This window comes from Artemia franciscana, chromosome 3 (genome assembly GCF_032884065.1).
Source record: "Artemia franciscana chromosome 3, ASM3288406v1, whole genome shotgun sequence".
NCBI lineage: Eukaryota > Metazoa > Arthropoda > Branchiopoda > Anostraca > Artemiidae > Artemia > Artemia franciscana.
The window spans coordinates 1,969,912-1,995,732 of NC_088865.1; the positions used below are offsets into that span (position 1 = coordinate 1,969,912).

Below are 25,821 nucleotides of genomic sequence, written 5' to 3' on the forward strand. Positions count from 1 at the left end.
GCAACAAAACAAGAGCTAAGAGCTCATATGGCACTTGTGACGAGGCAAGAAGAGCTAAGAGCCAAGAGATCACATGGAATGAGCTCTAACAAAATTCTATGAATCAATAGATTGATTTAAAAGGAAAATATGAGCCTTAATGCCGGTCAGGATTTAAAATAAGAGCTCTGAGTCACGATGTCCTTCTAAATATCAAAATTCATTAAGATCCGATCACCGACTCGTAAGTTATAAACACCTCATTTTTTTCTACTGTTTCCTCTCCCTTTGGCCCCCCAGATGGTCGAATTTGGGAAAACGACTTTATCAAGTCAATTTGTACAGGTCCCTGACACGCCTACCAATTTTCATCGTCATAGCACGTCCAGAAGCACCGAACTCGCCAAATCACTGAACCCCTGCCCTCAACTCCCCCAAAGAGAGCGAATCCAGTACGGTTCCGTCAATCACGTATCAAGGACATTTGCTTATTCTATCCACCAAGCTTCATCCCGATTCCTCCACTCCAAGTGTTTTCCAGGATTTCCCCCTCCAACTCCCCCCAATGTCAAAGATCTGGTCAGGATTTGAAATAAGAGCTCTGAGACATGAATTCCTTCTAAATATCAAATTTCATTAACATCCGATCACCTATTCGTAAACTAAAAATACCCCAATTTTCCCGTTTTCCAAGAGTTCCGGTTTCCTCCTCCCAATGTCACAGGATCTGGTCGGAATTTAAAATTTAGAGCTTTAAAGCACAAGATCCTTCTAAATATCAAATTTCATTAAGATCTGGTCACCCTTTCTTAAGTTACAAATACCTCAACTTTCAAAATTACCCCCCCCCCCCAACTCCACCAAAGAGAGCAGATCCGGTGTGGTTATGTCAGTCACGTATCTTACAGATTTTTATTCTTCCCATCCAGTTTCATTCTGATCTCACCGCTTTAAGTATTTTCTAAGATTTCCGGTCCCCCCAACTGCCCCCCCCCCAATTACACTGGATCCGGTTGATATTTAAAATAAAAGATCTGAGTTACGAGATCTTTCTAAATAGGAAGTTTCATGAAGATCCGATCACTCCTTCGTAAGTTAAAAATACGTCATTTTTTCTAATTTTTCAGAATTCACACACCCCCCCCCCCCCGAATAGAGCGGATCCGTTCCAATTATGTAAATCACGTATCTAAGACTTCTGCTTATTTTTCCCGCCAAGTTTCATCCCGATCCCTCCAATCTAAGCGTTTTCCATGATTTTAGGTTCCCCCACCCCAAACTCCCCCCAATGCCACCAGATCCAGTCGTGATTTAAAATGAGAGCTTTGAGACACGATATCCTTCTAAATATTAAATTTCATTGAGATCCAATCACCCGTTCGTAAGTTAAAAATACCTCATTTTTTCTTATTTTTCAGAATTACCAACCCCCCCCCCAACTACCCCAAAGAGAGCGGATCCGTTCCGGTTATGTCAATCATGTATCTAGGACTTGTGCTTATTTTCTCCACTAAGTTTCATCCCGATCCCTCCACTCTAAGTGTTTTCCAAGATTTTAGGTTTCCCCCTCCCAACTCCCCCCAATCAATATCACCAGATCCGTTCGGGATTTAAAATAACAGCTCTGAGACACAATATCCTTCCAAACATCAAATTTCATTAAGATCTAATCAACCATTCGTAAGTTAAAAATACTTCAATTTTTCTATGTTTTCCCAATTAAAGGCCCCCCCCCACCCGATGGTCAAATCGGGAAAACGACTATTTCTAATTTAATCTGGTCCGGCCCCTGATACGCCTGCCAAATTTCATCGTCCTAGCTTACCTGGAAGTGCCTAAAGTAGCAAAACCGGGACCAACAGACCGATGGAATTTGCGATTCCTATATGTCACTTGGTTAATACCAAGTGCCATAAAAAAAAAACCTGAAAAGGAATGGTTTCTGATTATTCACAGCAAGAGTTTCTTTCCAAATTTGGTGGCCCTGAAAAGGGCCTTTGGTTCTATGGATAAGAGGGGTAGGTAGTTGTAGATAAATCCGGGCTATTGCAGGTGTGTTGACAAATCTAGGCTATTGCAGTTGTGTTGATCAATTCAGCATTAAATCATCACTTACGGGTCCGTTAATTCAGTCCAAAAGCGTGTCCAGTCCATTAATCACATGTAACAAAATATATATAAAAACACTTTTGTACAGGTCTAAAAGACCATCTCACTGTAAACAGTTCCTTAGACTTTACTCACGGCACTGTCTATATATTTAAGGTGGTTCTCACATGGAAGACAAAAACTCGATGAGTACTAAACATACAACAAAGCATCTTCAAACAAATCGGGTTCCAAACGGAAAAGGCTTTGGTTAGAAAATTTCACATTTCTTACTGGAATTTTTGTTCAATTATTCAAATTCATGAATAATCACATCAGTTATTATATACTGTAAAAGGCGTAGATACAATACATTGCAATAAGCAGAACTGAGACAAGAATAAACCAACTCCCTTTAACACTTCCTTAGCGACTTCTTCATTCAGGACTCAAATTAGTTTACTAAAAATAATTAATTGACTAAATAATTATTTAAGTAATTTAATTAATCAATTAATTTTGAAGAAATTGGTTTATCCTTAATATTGACATAATGGAAGAGAAGCATACATCATGGACTTATAATGAACCCTAATTTCTATTAAGCATCACTATTAGGACGTATTAGTCCTTTTTTTTTCTCTTAACTTTCTTTTTTCCTTTGAAAATCCTATTAATCCTTTTTCCCCTTACCGTCCTATTAATTCTTTTTTTCCTTAAAGTCCTAGTATAGCCAAGATTGGCCTTAAACACAACCAGTCAAAATTGCTTCAAATATTAAGAGAAATTGTGGTTTTTGGAATACTATGTAATTAGCTTAATTAGGAGGCAGTTAATCACATAAGGAGTAAGTAATTAAAAAAAGTGTATCTAAATCAAATAGTTATTTCTGTTGAGGATTTCTGGATCCTGTCTGTAGTTAATGATTAGTTTCGTTCACAAGTATTGAAATCGATGTTTTAAAACTAATTTATTAAAAATAAATAACAAGAGGAAATAAGCATCAATTGGTGGAAATTACCCAATCTGATAAACTTTAAGCATGAGTGATGACAAATAAAAGAACTAAATACGATTGTAACGCTTAATAGGATTAGGCTCCATTTCCACAACTTTAGGTTCACACAGAAAAAATTACTGCGAGGTAACTCGTGAATTTCAGCACGAATAATTTTAGTACCCTTTATTTTCATACAAAATTGCTTTTTCTACATCTGTTGACTTTTCTAGAAGAATTTCTTGGTCAACCAACAAAAAAAGTTGATTTGAACAACCCAATAAATTATTTGACAAAGCAAATAATATTGCTAAAATTGACAACAATGATTGCTAGTTTGACAATTAAAATGCCCAAATTTGGCATTTAGAATCACCGGAATGACAATTCAAATTACCATGTTTGAATTCGTCCTATGTGAACCTGAGTAATTCACTGAATCTGCCAGTTATAGCATCGTCAAAACAGTTTTAGCACAACTAAGAGCTAAAAAAGGCTACAAAATGCCAACATTTCTAGATCAATAATTTTAGTATTTTTAGATCAACTGCGTGAAGTCATCAAAATCTTACGTTAAAACGATTTCAATTTAAAACAATAAAGTAAAAAAATCGAGAAATTTCGCAAATAAATGCAGAAAACGAACAATTATATCATTTTTTACTTTCATATAGAGTATTTAAATGTTGATAACTTGGCTATCACAAAAATCAACATTCTACTAAATCACAGATAGATGCATAATTTCGTATAATTGAACGTTTTCTTCACATCTCCCAGATTAAAATAAAATCTATGGAAAATTTAATAAATGCCTACATATTCTTTGCTCACTGTTACTGAAGTAAATGTATTTGTGATACTAGTGCTGAGAGAAATAAGGTCGCCATGTCAAACCTAACAGACGCATAAAACTGACAGACAAAGAGCTTATAAAAAAGAGGCAACCACATTTCTATACTAAATTAGGCATACTTGACACGAGGTTGAATTTCTCCGTCAGGTCTAAAGGACCTTCCCATGGTAAAAAAAGGCTCTTAAAAGCCCTTTGCCCGTGTTTTCGTGAAACACGCAAAAATAAAAACTTACTTGCAAATCAATAATAAAAAACCACCCCTTAATTTTTCATGTGATATATATACGTATAGCTTAATATTAACCACACATCCTTTAATAACCCTTTTTTTTAGCTCTTAGTTCAAGTTTCGCAGTACTTGCTAATCAGACACTCGAAAACCCAACATAACAAATACACACGGCTATTGGCATTACAAAGATGTTAAATAGGTCATAACGGTATTAAAAACCTTGTTTATAGCTCAAATATTTTTTTTCAAAATAATTCAATCATTTTCTGCTCCATCATTAGATCTCAGTGACGAGCTACATAGAAGAAACCACCATCATATAACAACTAAGGACTGTTTCAATACAATAGGCACTTGTGCTCAACACTGAGCTGGTTGTACATGTATCACAGTGTACATAGTGGCAAATTAGGAGACAAAATATAATAATTTATCACTTTTCCTGGCCGAAATTCATACATTTAACGAGATTTTACCTTCTTTTGAGCTAGATAAAAAACATTTTTTTTTTTGATTGTGCAAATACAGTGGCACATATGCTAGGCAAATCTAAATCGAGCTTGGCTTTACATCAAAAGTAAATCGTCAGTCGGGTATCAAAAGGTAAATCTCCAAAACTGTAAATTTTCAGAAGAGAAAACAAAAAACCTCACGATCTATTTCCCCTCTGAGAACTATAAAACAATAATTGATACTCAAATACATATCAATCCGTTTTGTTTTATGGTTCTTAGAGGGGATACAAAAAGTTGAGGTTTTTTATCTGCTCTTCTGAAAATTTACAATTATGGAGATACGACCTTTTGATACCCTGCGGAAGAATATACAAGTGCACAAAATTATTATATTTCTATGTTGATATTTTCACATTGAAAATAGAAGATTTTTTTTTACTGAATGTCATGTATTTATTTATTTATACCATTACGTTTGTCAATAAAAAATTTAAGATAAATTTTTACTTACTTCCTAAAATGCTACTTAATTATCAAAACTGGTCCCAGCATTTTTAAGAGATAGTCTTTTCTACTTTATTCAAATGGGTATAATAGAATAAACCTAATTTGTCAAAATTAAAATTCAATTCAATTAAAGAAAGAAAACATAATAGGCATGTCCTGTTAATTAGTGTCCTGTAGAAATTAATCATGTCAAACACGAATAACACAGAAGTTTTTTTTTTATTTCTGCCAATAATTTTAAATAAAAAATCCATGAAATGAATTTAAAAGATTGGCTAATAAAGACCCGCTAAGGCTTCTCGCTTCTAATTCAAATTCTTCACTATTAACCAGATTTTGGAGCTTTTAAAAAAGATACTTCCCTATCTGTGTCTGTTTCACAGATAATTACAATTTATTTATATTAAAAAGTTTGTTTTAAGAGAAAATACTGCAGAATAGATTAAAGCTCGATTTAAAATGCCTAAAGCCAAAAAACTTTAATAATAAACGAACAAAAAAAGAAAAATCTCTATTAGGAACCAATTTCTATACTTAACCCTGACAAATCGAATTGGTTATGCTAGCAGAAATGAAATCAACCCTTAAAATTCACACCAAAAATCAAGTCCCCAGTACTTCAAAACAATGACTAGTTGAAAAAGGACTGGAGATGACCATACATAAAACTACATCATTTATACATGAAAAATTTCTGAAGTTTCAATGCTTTGTACCTTGGGCTTTTTTATCTTTTTTTTTATTTAAAGAAACATATAACGAGAAAAAACGAATATTTTGATTTATGTTTTTGGCAGCCCAAAGTCCAGAGCAACGTCAATGTCGACTGGAATGTAGCCTAAAACTTTGAATAAGTTATTGGCGCTATTCATTATAGGGAAATAAAACAAATCAAAAACTTCCGATAGATCATATAACGCGTTCTAAAACCTTTGAATCCAGAATGCAAGTTCAAAAATCATCAATTAACTTGAAACACCAATTGAGATCACAACACCCAACTTAGTCAGCATTGCCACATAAGACACTAATGCAATGTCTAATTTGACGATACTGTATAGGAGATGAGGGCGAGATGGTCTTTATTTTTCAATGCCAAGTAACTTCTTAAGTCCTAGCTCCATAACTTCACGCCGTTGAGACGGTGGGGCTGGACTGGCAGGAATCCAAGAAACAGGGGGCATTGGCAAAACTCTTGGACTTGGTGGCTCATCAAATCTGGCACCTGAAAATAGATATAAAATAAAATATAGATATTCCTCACGTATTCAAGACAGTCTTAAAGAAGAGTGCATATGATGAGGAGGACATACCTTGCATAAATTTGTGAAGAAATAACAGAATAAATTTGTTTTTGCCCATTTAAATTCATTTGTCCCCTTGTCTACTCATTTCACATCCCCAACTCGCCCTCCCCCCATGTGCAAGTACAAATTTTAACATATTATGAAATAAAAATTCAAATTTTCATTATTTTTTTTTCTTCAGTAGTATGTCGATAAAAAATTTCAAAACAAAAATAAAACGTGGGTTTTTAAAATAAACGTGGGTTTTGAAAAAAAATGGACCAACTTTGAGTTAGTAATAAATATAAACCAGAAGAAGAACATTTGTTACATATGCTTACAATGTATATATTACATTCTTGTAATCAGGGAAGCTCAAAACAACAGGAGGATGTCCTGTATATTGCTAAATATTGCACTTTTCCCCCGTTTCTTTCACCCTGGTGGTCCTTACTACAAGGGCATACCCTTAAACAAATAATCTTATTTCTTTCCCCAAAAACGTACCTCAAGTATCTTTAAAAAACTGCATATTATATTTTGGGAACTTCTAGGCAAATTAAAGATATACCTTTCTACTAGTCAAAAAAAAAAAAAAAAAAAAAAAAAAAAAAAAAAAAAAAAAAAAAAAAAAAAAAAAAAAAAAAACAGCAGAGTAACATATTTATTTTTTACTAGCTGTTGGGGTGGCGCTTCGCGCCACCCCAACACCTAGTTGGTGAGGGCGCTTCGCGCCCCCCCCAAGCCCCCCCGCGCGCGTAAGTCGTTACGCGCCATATTAGTTACGCGCCATTGTAGTTGTGTCCCTATGTCCCACCTGTGAATATAGATATAGATATATAGATATATATATAGATATATATATAGATATATATAGATATATATATATATATATATATATATATATATATATATATATATATATATATATATATGTTTTTAACTACGTAAAACTTGCGAATATACAACATTCTTTGCTGTCCCATTGTCTGTGCATATAAATAGATTGTCAGGTTTACCGACTCTTGAACATGCAACATATAATGGTCCATGGGAAAACAATCCGTATTCAGATCTATACCTCATGATTCTAATGATTGCCCTTGAGCTTTGTTGATGGTGATTGCTAATCGACCATTCCCTGAGTCGCCATCGTCATTTATATATCCCCCTGTGCACCCCGGCGTCCCCTTTGTAGTTATGTCCCTGTGTCCCGGTCGTCATTTGTGTCCCGGTGTTCCAGTCTGTGATTTCTCTTTGAGTGTCCCGGGCGTCATTTATATTCCTTGTGTCCCGGTCGTCATTTATATCCCCCTGTGCCCCCCGGCGTCCCCATTGTAGTTGTGTCCCTGTGTCCCGGTCGTCATTTATATTCCCTGTGTCCCGGTCGTCATTTGTATCCCGGTGTCCCGGTCTGTATATACATTCGTTTTTTAGTTTTGTTTTTCTCCTTTATTTTTTTCCTTTTTTCTTTTTTTTTCTTTTTTAGTTTATTTAGATTTTTAGATTTTTTAGTTTTTTTATTAGTTTTTAGTTTTTTTGTAGTTTTTACCATTTTTTTAGTTTTTTTATTTTTTTTTTTTACTTATGTCCTGGTCGTCATTTATACTCCCTGTGTCCCGGTCGTCATTTGTGTCTCGGTGCTTTGTTGATTGCTAATTTATATTATATTTATATTTATATTTTTTATATTTATTAATATTTTTTTAGTTTTCTTTTTCTCTTATTTTTCAGTTTTTTCCTTTTTTTTAGTTTTTTCTTTTTTAGTTTTTTTTTGTTTTTTACCTTTTTTTAGTTTTTTTAGTTTTTTAGCTTTTTTAGTTTTTTTATTAGTTTTTATTTTTTTTTTAGTTTTTGCCTTTTTTTAGTTTTTTCAGTTTTTTTTAGTTTTTAGTTTTTTACCTTTTTTTAGTTTTTTTTAGTTTTTTAGCTTTTTTAGTTTTTTTTCTTTTTAGTTTTTTTTGTAGTTTTTACCTTTTTTAGTTTTTTTTCTTCTTTTGTATTAGTGTGAAATAATTCAGACGTCATATGCGGACAAACACGACGTCACTCGACAGACAGACAGAACCCACAAACAACTTATTTTTATATATATTTATTCATATTTTTTTAGTTTTCTTTTTCTCTTTTATTTTTCAGTTTTTTCCTTTTTTTTAGTTTTTTTCTTTTTTAGTTTTTAGTTTTTTTTTAGTTTTTTACCTTTTTTTAGTTTTTTTTAGTTTTTTTAGTTTTTTTATTAGTTTTTATTTTTTTTGTTGTTTTTGCCTTTTTTTATTTTTTTCAGTTTTTTTTAGTTATTAGATTTTTACCTTTTTTTAGTTTTTTTTTAGTTTTTTAGCTTTTTTAGTTTTTTTCTTTTTAGTTTTTTTTTGTAGTTTTTACCTTTTTTAGTTTTTTTCTTCTTTTGTATTAGTGTGAAATAATTCAGACGTCATATGCGGATAAACATGACGTCACCTGATCCACACACAGACAACTTATTTTTATATATATAGATTGTGCCATTTATCCTTTGGAAGAGTAATGCAAGTTTGGCTAGTGAAAACCATGATTAAATAAAAAAAAAAAAATCTGGTCTTGATATACATATTGGGCCCAATAATTTGGCTCTGATAAGAGCATGGAAGGGTTTCTCAGATTCAAGAAAGAAAAAACACACCCTAACTTAATCCAAATGGGAGTGCTAAGTTAGAACTAGTTTTAAAAACACCCCGGAAGATACAGTTAGGGCCCCTTCACCCAGTTCTGCCTTAACTCGTTTAACAGCTTGTTTAACATAGATATAATCAATAGCACTAATAACACTAAAATCAGAATCATGCACTATTTTTCCTATTCACCTTACATTAAAACCATACCCTGATACAGGTTCAGGATTACCATTAATTTGAACATTGAGTAGGGCGTGGCCTCTTATCTATTCTATTCAACACAGGAGAAAGCCATAGCCTTGTCGCAGTAATCTTGATTACTTAGTTCCCAGGCAACTCGATCCTCTTCAACTGACCCCCCCCCTTCTCCTATGAACCAACCCTTTTTAAACTCAACCTTTGGTCAAATCAACTCCTGTTCATCTTGACCCTCATTTAAATCAACCCCTACAACAGGTTAGTTTCAATTGGTTAAGTTATATCAAATGGGGCTATTTTGCACAGGGGGATACACAGGGCTGAGATAAACGAGAGTTGAATTATACACACACCCAACAATTTGAATATTAACTTCTATAATAGAAGCAAGACCCTTTATTATACAAATTAAGACAAATAAATTAAATGATATCTCACCAGCATATGATATATCCTTGTTAAAAGGAGAGTACGATCGCGGACTACCTGAACTCTCAGACCAGCTTGGGATCCTTCGGGGTGGGGTCCTGTAACCTTCAGAATTGGCCTTAAAAATGAAAAAAAATATTATCTAAAAGCTTTCAAACATAGAAAAGGTAAAAACAAGTTTGAGAATGCCACTTACATATATGTCATTTTAACATTATATGTCATATATATATATATATATATATATATATATATATATATATATATATATATATATATATATATTATAATTATTCAATGGCAACAATAGCACAATCAATCCTACAGAAAAATTCTAAAAAACAGTGGAAATTGACAGAAAAATGACCAACTTTCAGTTTGAATAACTCCATAACGGTGAGTCGGCGAAGGGTTTGCTACATAAAAAGTTGTTCACATTGATGATAACTGTGTATCTACCCTAGTTTCATGACCCCAAAAAATTGTTCTGGTAATATCAACATTGACCCATACTTTAGCCTGTAGACACATCCCTGAAAGTCTCATCTTCCTAACCTAACCCCTTTCTGAGATAGCAAGAAGTCACCAACAATAAAAGTTAAGCTACATTTTTTAGAATCCAAAGAAAGTCAGCATTCCATTAATATGTTGATAAAGCTGAAACAATAAAAGGATATTTACATCAAAATGGAATAATTGGTATTTCCAAAAAGAAGTACTTATAGGTAAGTAAATAAACTAATGATTTCAAGCGTCCGATCTTAAACAATTTTAATAATAGTCTTACTGATGTATAGCTTAATTTCTCTGATATACACAATTCATCACAACTCCTCTTTGGTAACAAGATGTGAGGGTTTTAGTTTTACATAATTTGCTCAATTGGATACTGGTTTTTCACCCTACTCTAAACACACTTCCATTTGACAAAATAAAAGTGAAACCTACCGGACTTGAAGCCCCCGAGCTTCTGTCACCGTCAGAGAACTTATTCAATCCATTCAAAAACATTATGTACTTATTTAATGTAGCCACCTCTTTTAGTAAAACCAAAAACAATATTTTCAATTCCAAATCTATATTGCATCTGAGGCCAACGATTTCTCTTTAAGAAGCAAGTCCTTCAAAACATCTGACGTCACAAAGGAGCGGGTACTGCGCATTAGCCAAGAAAAACCGGTTCCTTTTTAAAAGCCTACGTGAGTCTACCATCAAACTATTATTTTTATGGCAACAAGGAATTTTATTTTTATAAGAAAAATGGAAACAATGACAAAAAAATGAACGTTCGAGTTTTGGAGGATAAATTATGATTTTTTAATACAGTCAGGCCACTTGTCAAAATAAATGGCCTATCCATTTTACATGATCGAAGGAGCGCTTTAAGTGGCACATGCCCCCTCAGAAGGTGAAAAGTTACACTATTTACAGGGTTAAAAGAGCGAAACATACCAATGGTGGAGCCAATTTTTGATCAATGCACCCCCCCCCCAAAAAAAAACCATTAATTATCTATCCGCACCTTTAGTCTGTGGAACTTTTATCTTAAAATTGGACTTGATCAAACTTAGACATTTTGAAACTAAGAAACAATATATTCTTAATAGAGCATTTATTGTAGTTATAAGACTACACAAACCATAATTTTTACGTAGTTTTTTTGGGGATAAGGAAGACATTTGATAAGGCTAGACCATTGAATGGCAATTTTAAAAACTACTTCCAAACGACATCTGATTTAGATCCTGTAATTTTTGACAAATTCTTGAAGCATTACCGAATCAGAAAAGACCGGATCAGAAAAAGAATTTTCTGTACTTTTGTTTTATAGTTACCACACTCAAGTTCTTGTCAAACAGTTCGTGGTAACGAACTGTAGTAAGGAGCGACCCGGCTCAATAGTAACCAAAACTCTAATAAATGGAATTTTGATATCAATAGCTACATCAAAAGAATTGCATTTTAATGCTGATTTTAAATATATAAGTTTAATCCAGTTTAGTCTTACCCGTCAAAAGTTACGAGCCTGAGAAAAGTTGCCTTATTTTAGAAAATAGGGTGAAACAACCCCTAAAAGTCATATAATCTTAACGAAAATCACATCATCAGATTCAGCGTATCAGAGAACCCTATTGTAGAAGTTTTAAGCTCCTATCTACAAAAATGTGGAATTTTGTATTTTTTGCCAAAAGGCAAATCACGGACAAAAGTACAGTATTTTCAAGAAGGTTAAAAAAATTTATGGAATTACCCCAGTTTAGGAATTTTGAAGAGCTCCACCCCCCCCTCCCCAACAAATTTCTATTTAAATAAATTTCGAGCATATTTTCAATTTTTGATATTTCAAGTGCATACATGTTATGACCCTCCTGCTAAAACAAATATAAATAAATAGAACCCAACTTAAAAAATGAGATCCTTATGAAATCTAAATCCAAATAAAACACAACTAAGGGGGATCCCTAATAGAAAGCAGGATGGATTCTAAGGACAATCTTTGAGGTCTTATGTTCCCATCCCTTATCCCAATTCCTGAGTACATTGGCTTTGAGGACCTTTGCTTTAAATGTCACAATATTTTGACAACTTTAATAACTATAAACAATTATAGCGGCTTTTAGAAATTTCCTCGAATTTCTTTTGGGCAAAGTTCGTTCACTTTCAGGTCTAGTCCTCATCAATGAGTTCGTTGATTCTACCAGTTATCCAGTTGTTGCCCAGTGCATTGAATTCAACAATAAAAATAGTAACTCTCTAAGAAGACTTTAATTGAAATAAGATAAAGGGCATGAGAATAAATAAGATAAACTACACATATGGTATAATGATTCCAATTTATCTTCCAATAGTTCAACTGACAAAAATCCTTTTTCAAATCTAACCCCCCCCCCCCCCCTAACTCATAAAAATACAAGCCGAGTCGATTGGTGCGCTGGATTTAGGATCCTTTGCCCGAAAGGGCGAGGGTTCGATTCCTAGTATGCCCAACTATTTGGTTTGGGACGGGCGTCAATGGCATGACCCTGTAAGCTCAGCCAGAGTCGAAGCAGCTCTGAATGGGTACCTGGAGAAATCTGGGGAAGGTAAACAGGAAAGGTGTGCGAATGAACCAGATAGTTTGCCCCCAGCCCCCCATTGCATTTCCTGGCCAAAGGGCCAAGAAACGGAAACCAGCACGGCCGGTAGGGACTGTAAAGTCCAATGTCGTATTCTTTACCTTTTTTTAGACATAGGCCTAGCATTACCAACGGGGCAGTTTCAGGCAAATTGTATCTGCTCAAAAGCACACAAATAGCTTCCTTATTACACAATCACCTTTTACCTGTAGAATATTTCCCAAAATTAAACAATTGCACTTCCACTAAAATTTTATGAAATGGATGTCAAAAACATATACAAAAATCTTTTATGATTGTAATGTCTGCAATGATTGCAATGATGTAATTTTTTGTGTTACATGATTGTAATGCTTTTCCCTACGTTCACAGACTATGGAGCCTTTTGTGGGGGGTGGTAAAAGAGATGCATCTATTGATTATTTGATATTAGTAAAGTTAAGTTGAGTTTTAAAACCCCTCAAAATTTGTTTATTCATTTTGATACGTTTCCGCGAGTCGGACAATATTTCAGGGGGGACAGTCAAAACCCCTCAAAATTTGTTTTATTCATTTTGTTACGTTCCCAAGAGCCGGACAAAAATTTCGGGGGAGGGTGGGCAGTACCCCTCCCTGGAAGGGATCTTGTTCTCGTCCCTTAAGTAATATCATGGCTCAAAGACAGTAAGTGAAATTGGGTGTTGGCAGCCCCCCTCCCCATCTTCTCATACAAAATTTCCATTTTCTTGGCCAAATTGCCAGTCTACTGACATTTTTGCGGCCAGACAATGCCACCGGCTAAAGAACGAGAATTTAGATTGCCCAGGAACTAACTATTGGGAGGAGGCGAAGGTTCAACTTAACATCTCAGCATACTGTAGACGGTTTATGTCTTGAGCAGAAGGGAGTTATAACACAAATAAAGTTCACCACAGCCAAGCTAATCTTGCCCACCAAAGGAGTCATTATGAAAAAAAAATTATTAGTATAAAATTAGTTGTGTCAAATACTATTGACACAACTTCCACTTAACGCGAAACTAAAGGGGAGTTTACAATTTATTTTTATGTAAAAATACTCTACTGAAATCATAACTAGGCTACCACGTTTGCACGATTAACTGGTCAATTATCCAAGGCATCTCAATGACGCATCTTCCAAGAAAATCTGCAATTTTCTTATGTTTGGACTACAATTTTTTAGATAAAATACTTTCCTTTGTGAAAATGTTTAGCTTTTTTATTGAGGTTAATATTAAATTAAGAATAGTTTTAATGAAAGTGCAATTGCTTGGGAAAAAACACGATACACAGTAAATAAATTATAAGCAGTTTGAAATGATAAAAGTTTGATATCTCAACTGATTGATTCAAAAAACTTCTTGTGCGCATTTCAGTATTTTAGTCTGTTTGTTATTTTATTTGTGTAAAATTTGAAAGATATTAGAACCTTCAGGTTCTTGCCAAGATCAAGTATTCCAAATAAGCCCAAAATAAGAGCCCAAAATAATAAATAATAATTAAATAAGATTATTACAAAATAAGACAGAATAAGACTAAATAAGACAAAATAAGAGCCCAAAATAAGCCCAAAAAACATAGCCCAAAATAAGAGAGTGCTACCACTATTTTTCTATTTTGGAGACCTTTCCCCGAATTTCCCCCAAATAAAATCGGCTTTTCCAAAATCCCGTCGAAATTTAAAGTTAACAAAAATTAAAAAATTTTTTTTTACAGAAACTATGCAAGTGATGACAGAAAATTCAAATCTTAAAAATATTAAGGATGCTTAAGTAACACCTTAAACCACTACTACTACTACTACTACTACTACTGACAATCCACTACAGCACCAAGTCAACTGAGCTGCACAAACTTCTTTCTCTCCCCTATCTATCCGAAGCTTTCCTCTTTCCACCCTCCAAAAGGGTTTCAATTTACTTTAAATTCTTCTTTACTCCATCTCCCCATTACACTCAGGGACGACCCATTTTTCGTTGGGCTCCATATGGATGGCCAAACAGAATATTCTTTGGCAATCTGTAGTGTAAAAACGTGTCCTAGACATTACAGTCCTTCTTTTATTATAGCCCTAGAAAGTGGGATAGAACACATTTTTTGCAGAGCTTGTTGCTTTATATACAGTCGGTCAAACGGGTAGGCTACCCAAAACTACCCTTAAAAAATTCTTCTGGAAAATATTTGATAAATATTCCTCTACCGTTTGCAGCAACCCCCCTCAGAACAAAGCTTTACCACTATCACTACTGTAGCTTCCAATATTCTAATTTTGGTGTGCAGGCTGATCTTTCAATTCCTCCAAACTTTTTCGACTGCGAAAAAACAAAATCTCAGGCCGTGAATATTCCACTGCACCCACAATGTTCACTAATAATATTAGGCCTACTCAGGTAAGTGAAACAATCCACCTAATCGAGCTTCTGGTTGTCCCACATCGCCTCTTCAGTCCAAGCGGCTTAGTCTTCTTTACATTAATTTTCAAACCTATTCGTTCATCATGAACTCATAAAACCATCGAAAATTTATTTATTTTCTAATTTTTTCTATCTAGCACACTCAAATCATCAACACAATCTATGTTTAGGAGAACTTTACCACCCCAGATGATTACATATTCTCCCATAGCCTTTGCCGTGGTTTTACTTAAATAATCCATATGAACAGGTGCAGGCAAAATCAAGGGCTTATCCAGGGGAGGGGGGACAGGTTTGAACCACCCCCCGAAATTTTTTTTCTGACTCGTAAAAAAGTAACAAAATGCGAGAAACACAGATCTTTGAAGTGTTTTTTTTTAAATATTTTTTATAGCCCCCAACCCCCAAACAAAAATCCTGGACATAGCCTTGGGCACAACCCTGCTTAACTCCTGGTTCAACATCAAACCAACTAACATCTTCACTTCCAACCTTAGACGCAGCAAAATTATCCTCGTACACAGCAATACTCACTATACTCAACTTACTTGGCATAGCACAAAAGCATAGAACCTTTACCAAAGCTCTCCTATCGACTGAATGAAATGCCTGTAATCTATAAACTGAAGACTAAAAGCGGTTTGGTGATTTCAGCGCTTCTCAATTACTAATTTTAAAGTAAAAATTTGGTCAGCACATCCTTTCCCCTTCCTAAAACTACACTGAAGTACCTCTTAGTCCAAAATACCTAAAGCAATTTAAAGTTAATCTAAAGTACTCTAAAGTTAATCCTCTTAGTCTAATTAGTATTATCATGCTAAGTAATTTGCATGATGTTTCTATAATTACCACACTCACTCTCATTTTTCTTATAAATGTATTTAATTGAAGTTAGCCCAAAATCACTAGGCACTTCCCTCCTTTTCAAAAACCATATCAATAATTTTCAGTAATTTAGTTCTAATTTCGCTGACACCATATTTCAAAGAATTCATTTACCACACTATCAGTATATCAGGCTTCTTTATTTTTCAATTCTTTTAGTATCTTTTGTTTCTTTTAGTATCTTTTCTTTTCTTTTGTTTCTTTTAGTATCTTTTCTTTCTTTTAGTATCTTTATTCTTTTGTTCTGTCTTTAAATTCTCTTCCCAAAATAGATCTTCCTTCACTTCCGAATTGTAAAAAAAAAACTCATTTGAAAAATGTCATGGAAAAAAATTTCCATGGTTTAGTAGAATCACATGAAATTCAATAACTTTTAAATATTTTATGATTTTAATTAAATCTCGACAATTTCCATGGGTTCCATTGAACACCTTCTTAAATCCTACTTTAACACCTTCTCTAAATTTCTTATTATCCCCTTATTCATTCGTAAACTTCTTTTATAAACCCCTCGTTCTTTCTACCGAGCTCACAGCATTTTCGCTAATATTTCTAGCTGCGGTTCTAAGCTTTCTTCCTAAGACAGCTTCTACTACTTCAAATAACTATTTTTCTATTATTTTATCCATCCAACATTATCAAATCTAACTTTCCAGTGTCAACTGGTCTAGAAAAGTTCCAATCAAATTCTCATCCAAGAATCTACCACCGTTATAACTTCCTGGAAGGTAGTTACCATTCTTAAATTCCAGCTTCAGATTAACTTAAAAGAGACTAATAGATGGCGATATTTACTTTTGACAGCACCGTACAAAAAAATCAAAGAAAGAGAGAACTCTCGCGACGAAGAAAACAAACGGGACTATGGACAGCAGAAGAAAAAGACAAAACTAAAGCAACGGACATTTCGCGATCAGGCTAAGGAAATTGCAAAAAAACTCACTAAATAATGACCAAAAAAGTGGGAGACCAACCCCCATTAGAGACATATACCCCTGGAGATTATCAGATGCATTGTTAAATAAGAATAATCCAATTTTATCGCCTTTCCCCAATAGGCATCTTTTTAAAATTTATCATAGAATTCGGTCTGGGTCAAACGGGCTAAATTTTCAGGCACTTTCATATCAATTCCCTAATTCAAGTGACTCAGCTCCCTCTTCCCCTCTTTGCAGGTTTTGTAATTTAAAAAACGAAACAATTAACCATTGCCTATTTGAATGTAATATGCCGACGTCTGCACGTAATATCCTGCAACGTAAACTGTTCAAGTGCTTCAAACACCACAAAATCTCACTATCAGCTAAGAGTCTATCTGACTATTAAATTAAAAAAAACAAGTTTTTTTTAACTGAAAGTAAGGAGCGACATTAAAACTTAAAACGAACAGAAATTACTCCGTATATAAAAGGGACTTTTCCTCCTCAACGCCTCGCTCTTTACGCTAAAGTTTGACCCTTTCTCTTAACTCTACTTTTTAAAACAGTAAGAAACCTTAGCGTAAAGAGCGGGGCGTTGAGGAGGAAAAGTCCCTTTTATATACGGAGTAATTTCTGTTCGTTTTAAGTTTTAATGTCGCTCCTTACTTACCGTTACAAAAACTTGTTTTTTTTATTTGCATATTAATTAATTGCAATTAATCGGAAGATTTTGAGAAAAAAGAAGCGAAGGAGGAGGCCTAGTTGCCCTCCAAGTTTTTGATTCTTAAAAAGGCAACTAGAACTTTTATCTTTTTACAACGTTTTCATTGGTAAAAAATATACGTAACTTACGAAAAAAACTTACGAAACGAACTTCTATATTCGTATGTTTTTATTGCGAATATGAGGGGGTTCAACCCTCGTCGATACCTCGCTCTTTACACTAAAGCTTAGATTGTGTCCCAATTCCTTAAGAATGACCTCTGAATCACAAAGCCCGTAGAATAAATAGTTGAAATTGCTAAAAATACTTTAGCGGAAAGAGTGAGGTATAACGAGGAGGTAAACCCCTCATATGCGTAATAATTTTTGTTCGTTTTAAGTTTTAATGCTGCTCCTTACTATCACAAGACGAAACTTTTCATATTTATTTTTTCAATGTTTTTCAAATAAGGCTAGAAAATCCTGCGCCCCCTTCATTGAAATTTTCTTTTAACATGAGAAGTCTCTCCATGGAAATGTCCTCCAACGTAACCCCCCCCCTCAACCAAAAAAATTCCCCTGAAAACGTCTGTACACTTCCCAGTAACCATAAAGTTTTCAACTTGCAGCCCATCCCACGGGGACTGCGGGGGCGTAAGTCGTCCCTAAAGACCATAGTTATTAGGTTTTTCGACTATGGTGAATAAAATGGCTATCTCAGAATTTTGATCTGGTGACTTTGGGGAAAAAATGAGCGTGGGAGGGGGCCTAGGTGCCCTCCAATTTTTTTGGTCACTTAAAAAGGGCACTAGAACTTTTAATTTTCGTTAGAATGAGCCCTCTCGCAAGATTATAGGACCACTCAGTCGATACGATCACCCCTGAAAAAAAAAACAAAAAAAAAAACAAATAAACACGCATCCGTGATCTGTCTTCTGGCAAAAAATTCGAAATTCCGCATTTTTGTAGATAGGAGCTTGAAAATTCTACAATAAGGTTCTCTGATACGCTGAATCTGATGGTGTGATTTTCGTTAACATTGTATGACTTTTAGGGGGTGTTTCCCCCTATTTTCTAAAATGAGGCAAATTTTCTTAGGCTCGTAACTTTTGATGGGTAAAACTGATCTTGATGAAAGTTGTATATTTAAAATCAGCATTAAAATGCGATTCTTTTGATGTAACTATTGGTATCAAAATTCCATTTTTTAGAGTTACGGTTACTATTGAGCCGGGTCGCTCCTTACTACAGTTCGTTACCACGAACTGTTTGATATCTGCACACAGAGCTCAGAAATCAGTGTTTATCTACTTATATCTTTATCTTCAGATATATCTTCTTATATCTTTTTATCTTATATATTTATCTTTTTTTTCTTCTTTTGTCCTCTTATATTTCACCTTCAAGAATCAAAAGATCTACTGAAAGAAATCTGAGCAGATTCAAGATAAATAAAAGCAACCAATTCAGTAGCTCTGTTCATATATCTTCTTATATCTTATATCTTTTTATCTTATATATTTATCTTTTTTTCTTCTTTTATCCTCTTATACTTCACCTCCAAGTATCAAAAGATCTACTGAAAGAAATCTGAGCAGATTCAAGATAAATAAGGGCAAACCAACTCAGTAGCTCTGTTCATCTCACAGAGTGAGTCAAAAGGAAAAGGGCTGAATAGTCTCGACTGAAAAGACCCTCGTTTGCTGAAACAGAAGAATTCACCTGTATGCAATAAGACGTATTGAACATTAAGAAAATAAAGATAAACGCTAAAATTTTATTTCTTGGTTTTTGATTTTAGTTTTTATCTTTGTTTTCCTAGCGTTCAAGACAAAGACATCGCTTTAGTTTTGTCTTTTTCTTCTAGGGGCCGTAGTCCTGTTTGTTTTCTTCATCGATAGAGTTCTCTTTCAGCTGTGTTTTCTGTCATGGCTGGCAGTTCAGCTTATAGATCTTTAAAACAGCACCCATAAATACCGTAGTGTCATATATCGATTCTGTCAGTCTGCGATTTATTATAACATAATCAATAGGGCTGACCGTCATATCATTATGTGAGTATCTCATTAAGTTATGGGCCATTTTATAACCAAATACCGTATTGGCTATAACTAGATGGTTATACACACAAAATTGCAGCAATCCTATACCACTACCATTTTCCTTTTCAATACCAAAATTACCTAGGATAGGATACCATCCATTCTTGGTTCTGCTGACCATGCATTAAAATTCCCTAATAAAAATATCATGTTTCTACCTGGGATGCTGTTAATTGGTTATTTTAACTGTATTGAAAATTCATCTGAATCACTACTATCTTCGTCAGACAGTACTAAAGCAGCTTATACCCCCTATCACAGATTATTGATGCTTACATAGATATCACACTGCCAGCACAATATACGGGCTGAAGTGATCCTCAATTACATTGACTATCTAACAAAACTCATACGCCCGGGCCTATCCGCTTCATAGGATTAGATAACGCTCCGCCAATGTTTGGATTGGATAACGTTCCGCCCATGTAATGTCATTGGATATCGTCAACCTTTAGGAGGACAAATCATCTGATTGGATGACATTTGAGGTTGGTAATAATTTTGAAGTGAGATATCTGGTGAAACATAAAAGATATCTGTACCCCTACGACTGGTAAATCGGACCATTGGAATCCTTAACTTCATAAAGTATTCTGTTAATATTACCCTTATACAAACGGGTGAAAGTTCATGGCAGCTTCTGATGACGATGTCACTATTTTGTCCATGATGAAGAAATGTTTTGCCCTGATGTTATGCATACAAAGATGTGTATTTCAGTCAATAGGCCACACACAAAAGCAAAAAACTGATACAAGTGAGGAAAAACCTTCCTATTTACAGACCCCTAAGCCTTTTAAAATAAAGTTACCCATTGCCAATATGTTCCTAGGAGATACAGAATCAAGAATTCAAGATTTCAGCTCATCATTCCCACTCATTCCATACTCTACAATCAAGAATAATCGAGTCCCATTTGGAGAATGGAAGGCCTACACAGGATTTTAAGATTTTTTGTTGCGTAAATTCTCTCCTTGGTTGCCACACTGTATCATAAAAAGAAACAAAACAGAAACTTCCTTTGGTGAGACAATTCAAATATCCTACCAACGTGAATAAAGACACATTGGGTCCTGTGGTGGCGCAGTGGATTTGACCTTAGCTTGGTAATACGGGACCCAGAGATCGAATCACGCTGCAGGAATGCACTGCAGAGCCGACGCAGGGACCTTAGTAGTCAAGAAGCGTCGTTAATTCTAAAATAATAAAAAGACACGTTGGATAGAGGAAGAAAGGTGAAGACACAGGTCCAAACCTCAAGGGATATGAGGTGTGGCAGATAAATAATGAGACAGGTGATACTGCAAGCGATCTGGCAACCTTGTGCTTTTATCCTTGAGAGGGCACGTGTATCAGAACCCTCGCATAACTAACTACCAAGTTTTTACTCTGTCTATTCACTATGTGAATTTTTAGACTGTGATTAACGAAGTTGTGCTTTCACTGGGCAGCAAGCAAAATGGAACATCAGACAATGGAGCAATGTTGTACCATTAAATGGTGTGCTAAGTTTGGAGAATTGGCAAGTGTGATGTTTCAAAAGTTAAAACAGTCCTAGGAGGACCATTGGGTCCTCCAAATGAGCTCAGGAGGACCTGAGCTCATTTTTTCACTGACACAAAGGTATTTTTGGAAAGTGTAAAGGATTTTGAAGATGAACAATGTTCAGGCAGGCCTTCAACTTTGAGAGCTGACAAAAACATCAAATGTGTGAAAATTCTTGTAAGATCAAACTGTCGTTTATCGTTTAACATTACAAATTTTTAAGGAACGATTAAATTTCAAAAGATTTACCCTATTCTTGTAAAACTAACCTTGAAAGAATCAGAAGAGACATTCGCGTGAGACAAGACATTGCAGAGAAATGGTTGCTCCGTCCTGACAAGCTCCATGTCACACTGCCATCTCCACAAGAGAATTTTTAACCTCAAGACATTCTTGTTGTTCCCTATTCCCCTGACCTCAGTCCCTGTGACTTCAGACTGAAAAACTACATCAAAGACCATCATTTCAGAACTTTTGAAATCATCTGAGAAATTGCAACAGACATACAGAAGAGCATGATTGAAGACTTCCAGCACTGCTACAAACAGGGGAAAAATGTCTCCATTGCTGTGTAGCTGCCCAGGGTAACTGCTTTGACGGGGATAACATGGATGTTTGAAAGAAATAAAACCTTTGCTAAGTTAAAAATCAGTCTCATTACTTTTCTGTCACACGTTGTATATATCAGAGGCCTGTGTTTGGTGAATTTTTATATACAATATACAAACATTATTCTCTTTGATAAATCATCTTGAATCCAAGCTCAAAGTCAATTGCATGCCAGAATTGAACCATTTCCCTCAATATCTGGATAATCTATTTCATAAAAAAAACCTTTCATCAACAATTCAATGTTGAAAACCCATAACAGCCAAGATACCAGTACTTTTCTCCAAATTTAAATATCCTTTCAACATGACTGAAAACACATTGAGCAGAGGCTGATAGGTCCACCATAGCTCCAAGCCATAGCTCCAACTTACTGGAGGTCCCAGGGACTTCTTGCTGTCCGGTTCTAAGCCGGCTTAAGCGCTTCGGTGAAGACTTGAGAAGATATGTTGGTCCCCATCCTGCACTGGTATCCGGGATCACTGCTTTTCTTGAGGCCAAAATAATTTCAAAGATTTAAAGAACATGAAAATTGGAACTTGGAATGTTACGGCGTTAAAAAATGACTATCGCATCGACATTTTGACTGACGAATTCAGACGGTTTGAACTGGATTTATTGGGAGTTTCAGAAACTCATATCCCAGGGGTAGGAAGCATGAAATTAGGTGACATAGAATTTGTTTACTCAGGAAGGAAGGATGGGGTACATAGACAGGGAGTAGGGCTCATGATGAATAAGGAAGCTGCTAAGTCTTGTTTAGGCTGGGAAGGTATTAATAATAGAATACTAATTGCTCATTTTATGACTAAAAAGTTTAGGGTATCAGTTATAGTAGTATATGCCCCCATTGAACCAACTGATGGAGATACTAGTGACTCAGATGAATTTTACTTACAGTTACAGGAGCAAATAGACAGGGTACCAGGTAGAAATATGGTGTTTTTGCTAGGAGATTTTAATGCCCAGGTTGGTAGAAATAGGGATAGATGGTATCCTAGCCTAGGTAATTTTGGTGTAGGAAAAGAAAACAGTAATGGCTATAGGCTTTTGCAATTTTGTAGGTATAACAACCTAGTTAAAACCAATACAGTGTTAGGTCACAAAATGGCCCATAAGTTGACATGGTATTCACGTGATGGTAAGACAGCAAACCTTATTGATTATGTTATTGTAAACAGAAGACTAGCAGGATCAATACAAGATACTAGGGTGTATTGGAGTGCCGTTATTGATGTTAAAAGTAAAGATCACCATCTAGTAGTGTCTAAGGTTAATTTAAAGCTGAAATTTCGGAAGAGTAACTCCCTCCCGGAAAGTTATGATGTTGGTAGACTTCAGGATGAAAATTTGAGAAAAAAAAATTCCAGGAACAGTTGAGTACTAAACTTGAGGGTTTAAAATTTGACAATGTGGAAGATGGATGGAATAATTTCAGAAAAACAATTTGTGAAGTTGCTGATGGTGTCCTAGGGAAGAGTGCTAAGACAGCAACTAGGAATATTAGTGAAAAAGCTTTAGGTTTAATAGAGAGTAGAAGGGGTTTGTATAAGAATTATCTGAGCGATAGGTCGTATGAAAACAAAAGGAATGTAAAGAAAGTGGAGAAAGCATTAAAATATGAACTAAGGAGATGTGAAATGGAGGCGATGGATAAAATTGCTGAGGATCTGGAAGATGCGGCTAGACGGCATAATAGTAAAATATTATACTGGCATGTTAATAAATTGAAAGGGAGTAGCCGATCCGGACTAGTCCCAGTTAAAGATAGAAATGGGGCCACAATTAGTGATAAGGAAAAAGTTAAAGAAAGATGGGTGGAACATTTTGAGAATGTGCTAAACCAAGATACAGTTGCAGGAAAAGATATAGATGAAAATGAAAAAGTTTGTGATACCTTGGATGTGAAGGAAGATTTGTTTAGTGAGGAAGAATTAGCGACAGTACTAGAAGGATTAAAAAATAATAAGGCCCCAGGTGCTGATAGTATGATTAATGAGTTCCTTAAATATGGTGGCTCTGAGGTTAGGAATAAGCTACTGAAGATTATGAACATGATTTTTGAAAAAGGGGAAGTACCCAATGATTTTAGGAAAACCTTAATTAAACCACTGTATAAGAAAGGTGACAAGAGTGAATGTCGGAATTATCGAGGCATTAGTCTGGTCTCTGTAGGTAGCAAATTACTGAGTAATATGATACTTTTTAGACTGAGACATGCTGTAGACAAAGTTTTAAGGGAAGAACAATGCGGTTTTAGAAAAGGTAGAGGATGTGTCGACCATGTTTTCACTCTTAGGTTAATAATTGAGAAGTCCCTTCGTTGTCAAACACCTTTGGTCCTTAGTTTTATCGATTATGAGCAAGCTTTCGATTCTGTTGATAGAACAGCGTTAACAAAGGTCTTATCGTTATATGGTATACCAGAAAAATACATTAAAGTGATTTGCGCTATGTACGAGAATAATACTGCTGCGGTTAAGGTAGGAAATGAGGTTAGCAACTGGTTTTTGTATTAAATCAGGAGTTAAGCAGGGTTGTGTTCTATCCCCCTTTATATGGATCATTTTGATGGACTTCGTCTTAAGGAGCACAGGAAAGGCAATTGGAGACCATGGAATCAAATGGGGAGGAAGAACGCTCCTGGACTTAGATTATGCTGATGATTTAAGCATATTAGATGAAAGTGTGAGCAAAATGAATGAATTTTTAGAGGTTTTACGAGTTCAGGGTGCTAAAATAGGCTTGAAAATTAATGTTAAGAAGACTAAGTCACTAAGGTTAGGAATAAGTGAAGATGAACAGGTGACCTTAGGTAACGAAAAGATTGATCAAGTTGGGAGCTTCAGTTACCTTGGTAGTATTATTAGTAAAGATGGTGGGAGCAGTGAAGATGTTAAAAGTAGAATAGCTAAAGCTCAGGGTGTTTTTTCACAGTTAAAAAAAGTTTGGAAGAATAGAAAGATAAGCCTACAAACCAAGATTAGAATATTGGAAGCTACAGTGATGACAGTGGTCAAATATGGCTCTGAAGCATGGACACTCCGAAAAGCAGATGAAAATTTACTAGATGTTTTCCAGAGAAATTGCCTACGGATTGTTCTGGGTACCCGGCTGACTGACCGTATTTCAAACAGTAGGTTGTACGAAAAGTGTGGTTCAATCCTGCTTTCTGGGGCTATAATGAAAGAAAGGTTGAGATGGCTAGGCCACGTTCTACGGATGAAGGATGACAGATTACCGAAGATTGTCCTTTTTGGCCAACCGTCTGGGGCTACACGGAAAGCAGGTCGTCCTTGTCTGGGTTGGGAGGATGTCATAAATAAGGATTTAAAGGAAATGGGAACTTCCTGGGAGGGTGTAAAGAGGGAGGCTTTAAATAGATTAGGTTGGAGGAGGAGCGTGCGTAGCTGTGTTGGCCTCAGGCGGCTTGGTGCTGCAGTGAGTTATTAGTAGTAGTAGTAGTATATATATATATATATATATATATATATATAGGAATTACTGAGTACAAGATTATACCTCATGGTTGTATACATGCCAGAATGCAACCATGTCTCTTGATATCCTCAGGTTATATTTGGTATAAGCAATATGTTACACCAACAATTCATTGCTGATGCTAAAATTTTCAAGGTACAAGTTAGTCTTTCCTAGATCAATTATCCTACCAGCATGAATAAGGACACAATGGACAAAGGAAGAAAGGTCTACACATAGGTCCAAACCCTAAGAGATATATATATATATATATATATATATATATATATATATATATATATATATATATATATATATATATATATATATATATATATATATATATATATATATATATATATATATATATA

The 25,821-nt window shown here is 35.0% G+C and overlaps 1 protein-coding gene across 2 annotated transcripts in view; it reads right to left on the reverse strand.

Moving 5' to 3' along the window:
* Positions 1-2,599: 2,599 nt before the first annotated feature.
* Positions 2,600-25,821, reverse strand: part of LOC136024735 (proline-rich nuclear receptor coactivator 2-like) — a 31,290-nt gene continuing 8,068 nt past the window's right edge. Inside the window, exons 1-3 of one of the 2 annotated variants that reach the window (XM_065700168.1) lie at positions 10,627-10,776; positions 9,688-9,796; positions 2,600-6,339 (exon numbers count right to left, since the gene is read on the reverse strand). In XM_065700168.1, the coding sequence (XP_065556240.1) occupies positions 6,197-6,339; positions 9,688-9,796; positions 10,627-10,689 (315 nt within the window). In that variant the 5' untranslated portion in view covers positions 10,690-10,776 and the 3' untranslated portion in view covers positions 2,600-6,196. Of the gene's footprint in view, positions 6,340-9,687; positions 9,797-10,626; positions 10,777-25,821 lie in introns of those variants that run through there. The other variant, XM_065700167.1, reaches the window with a different exon arrangement.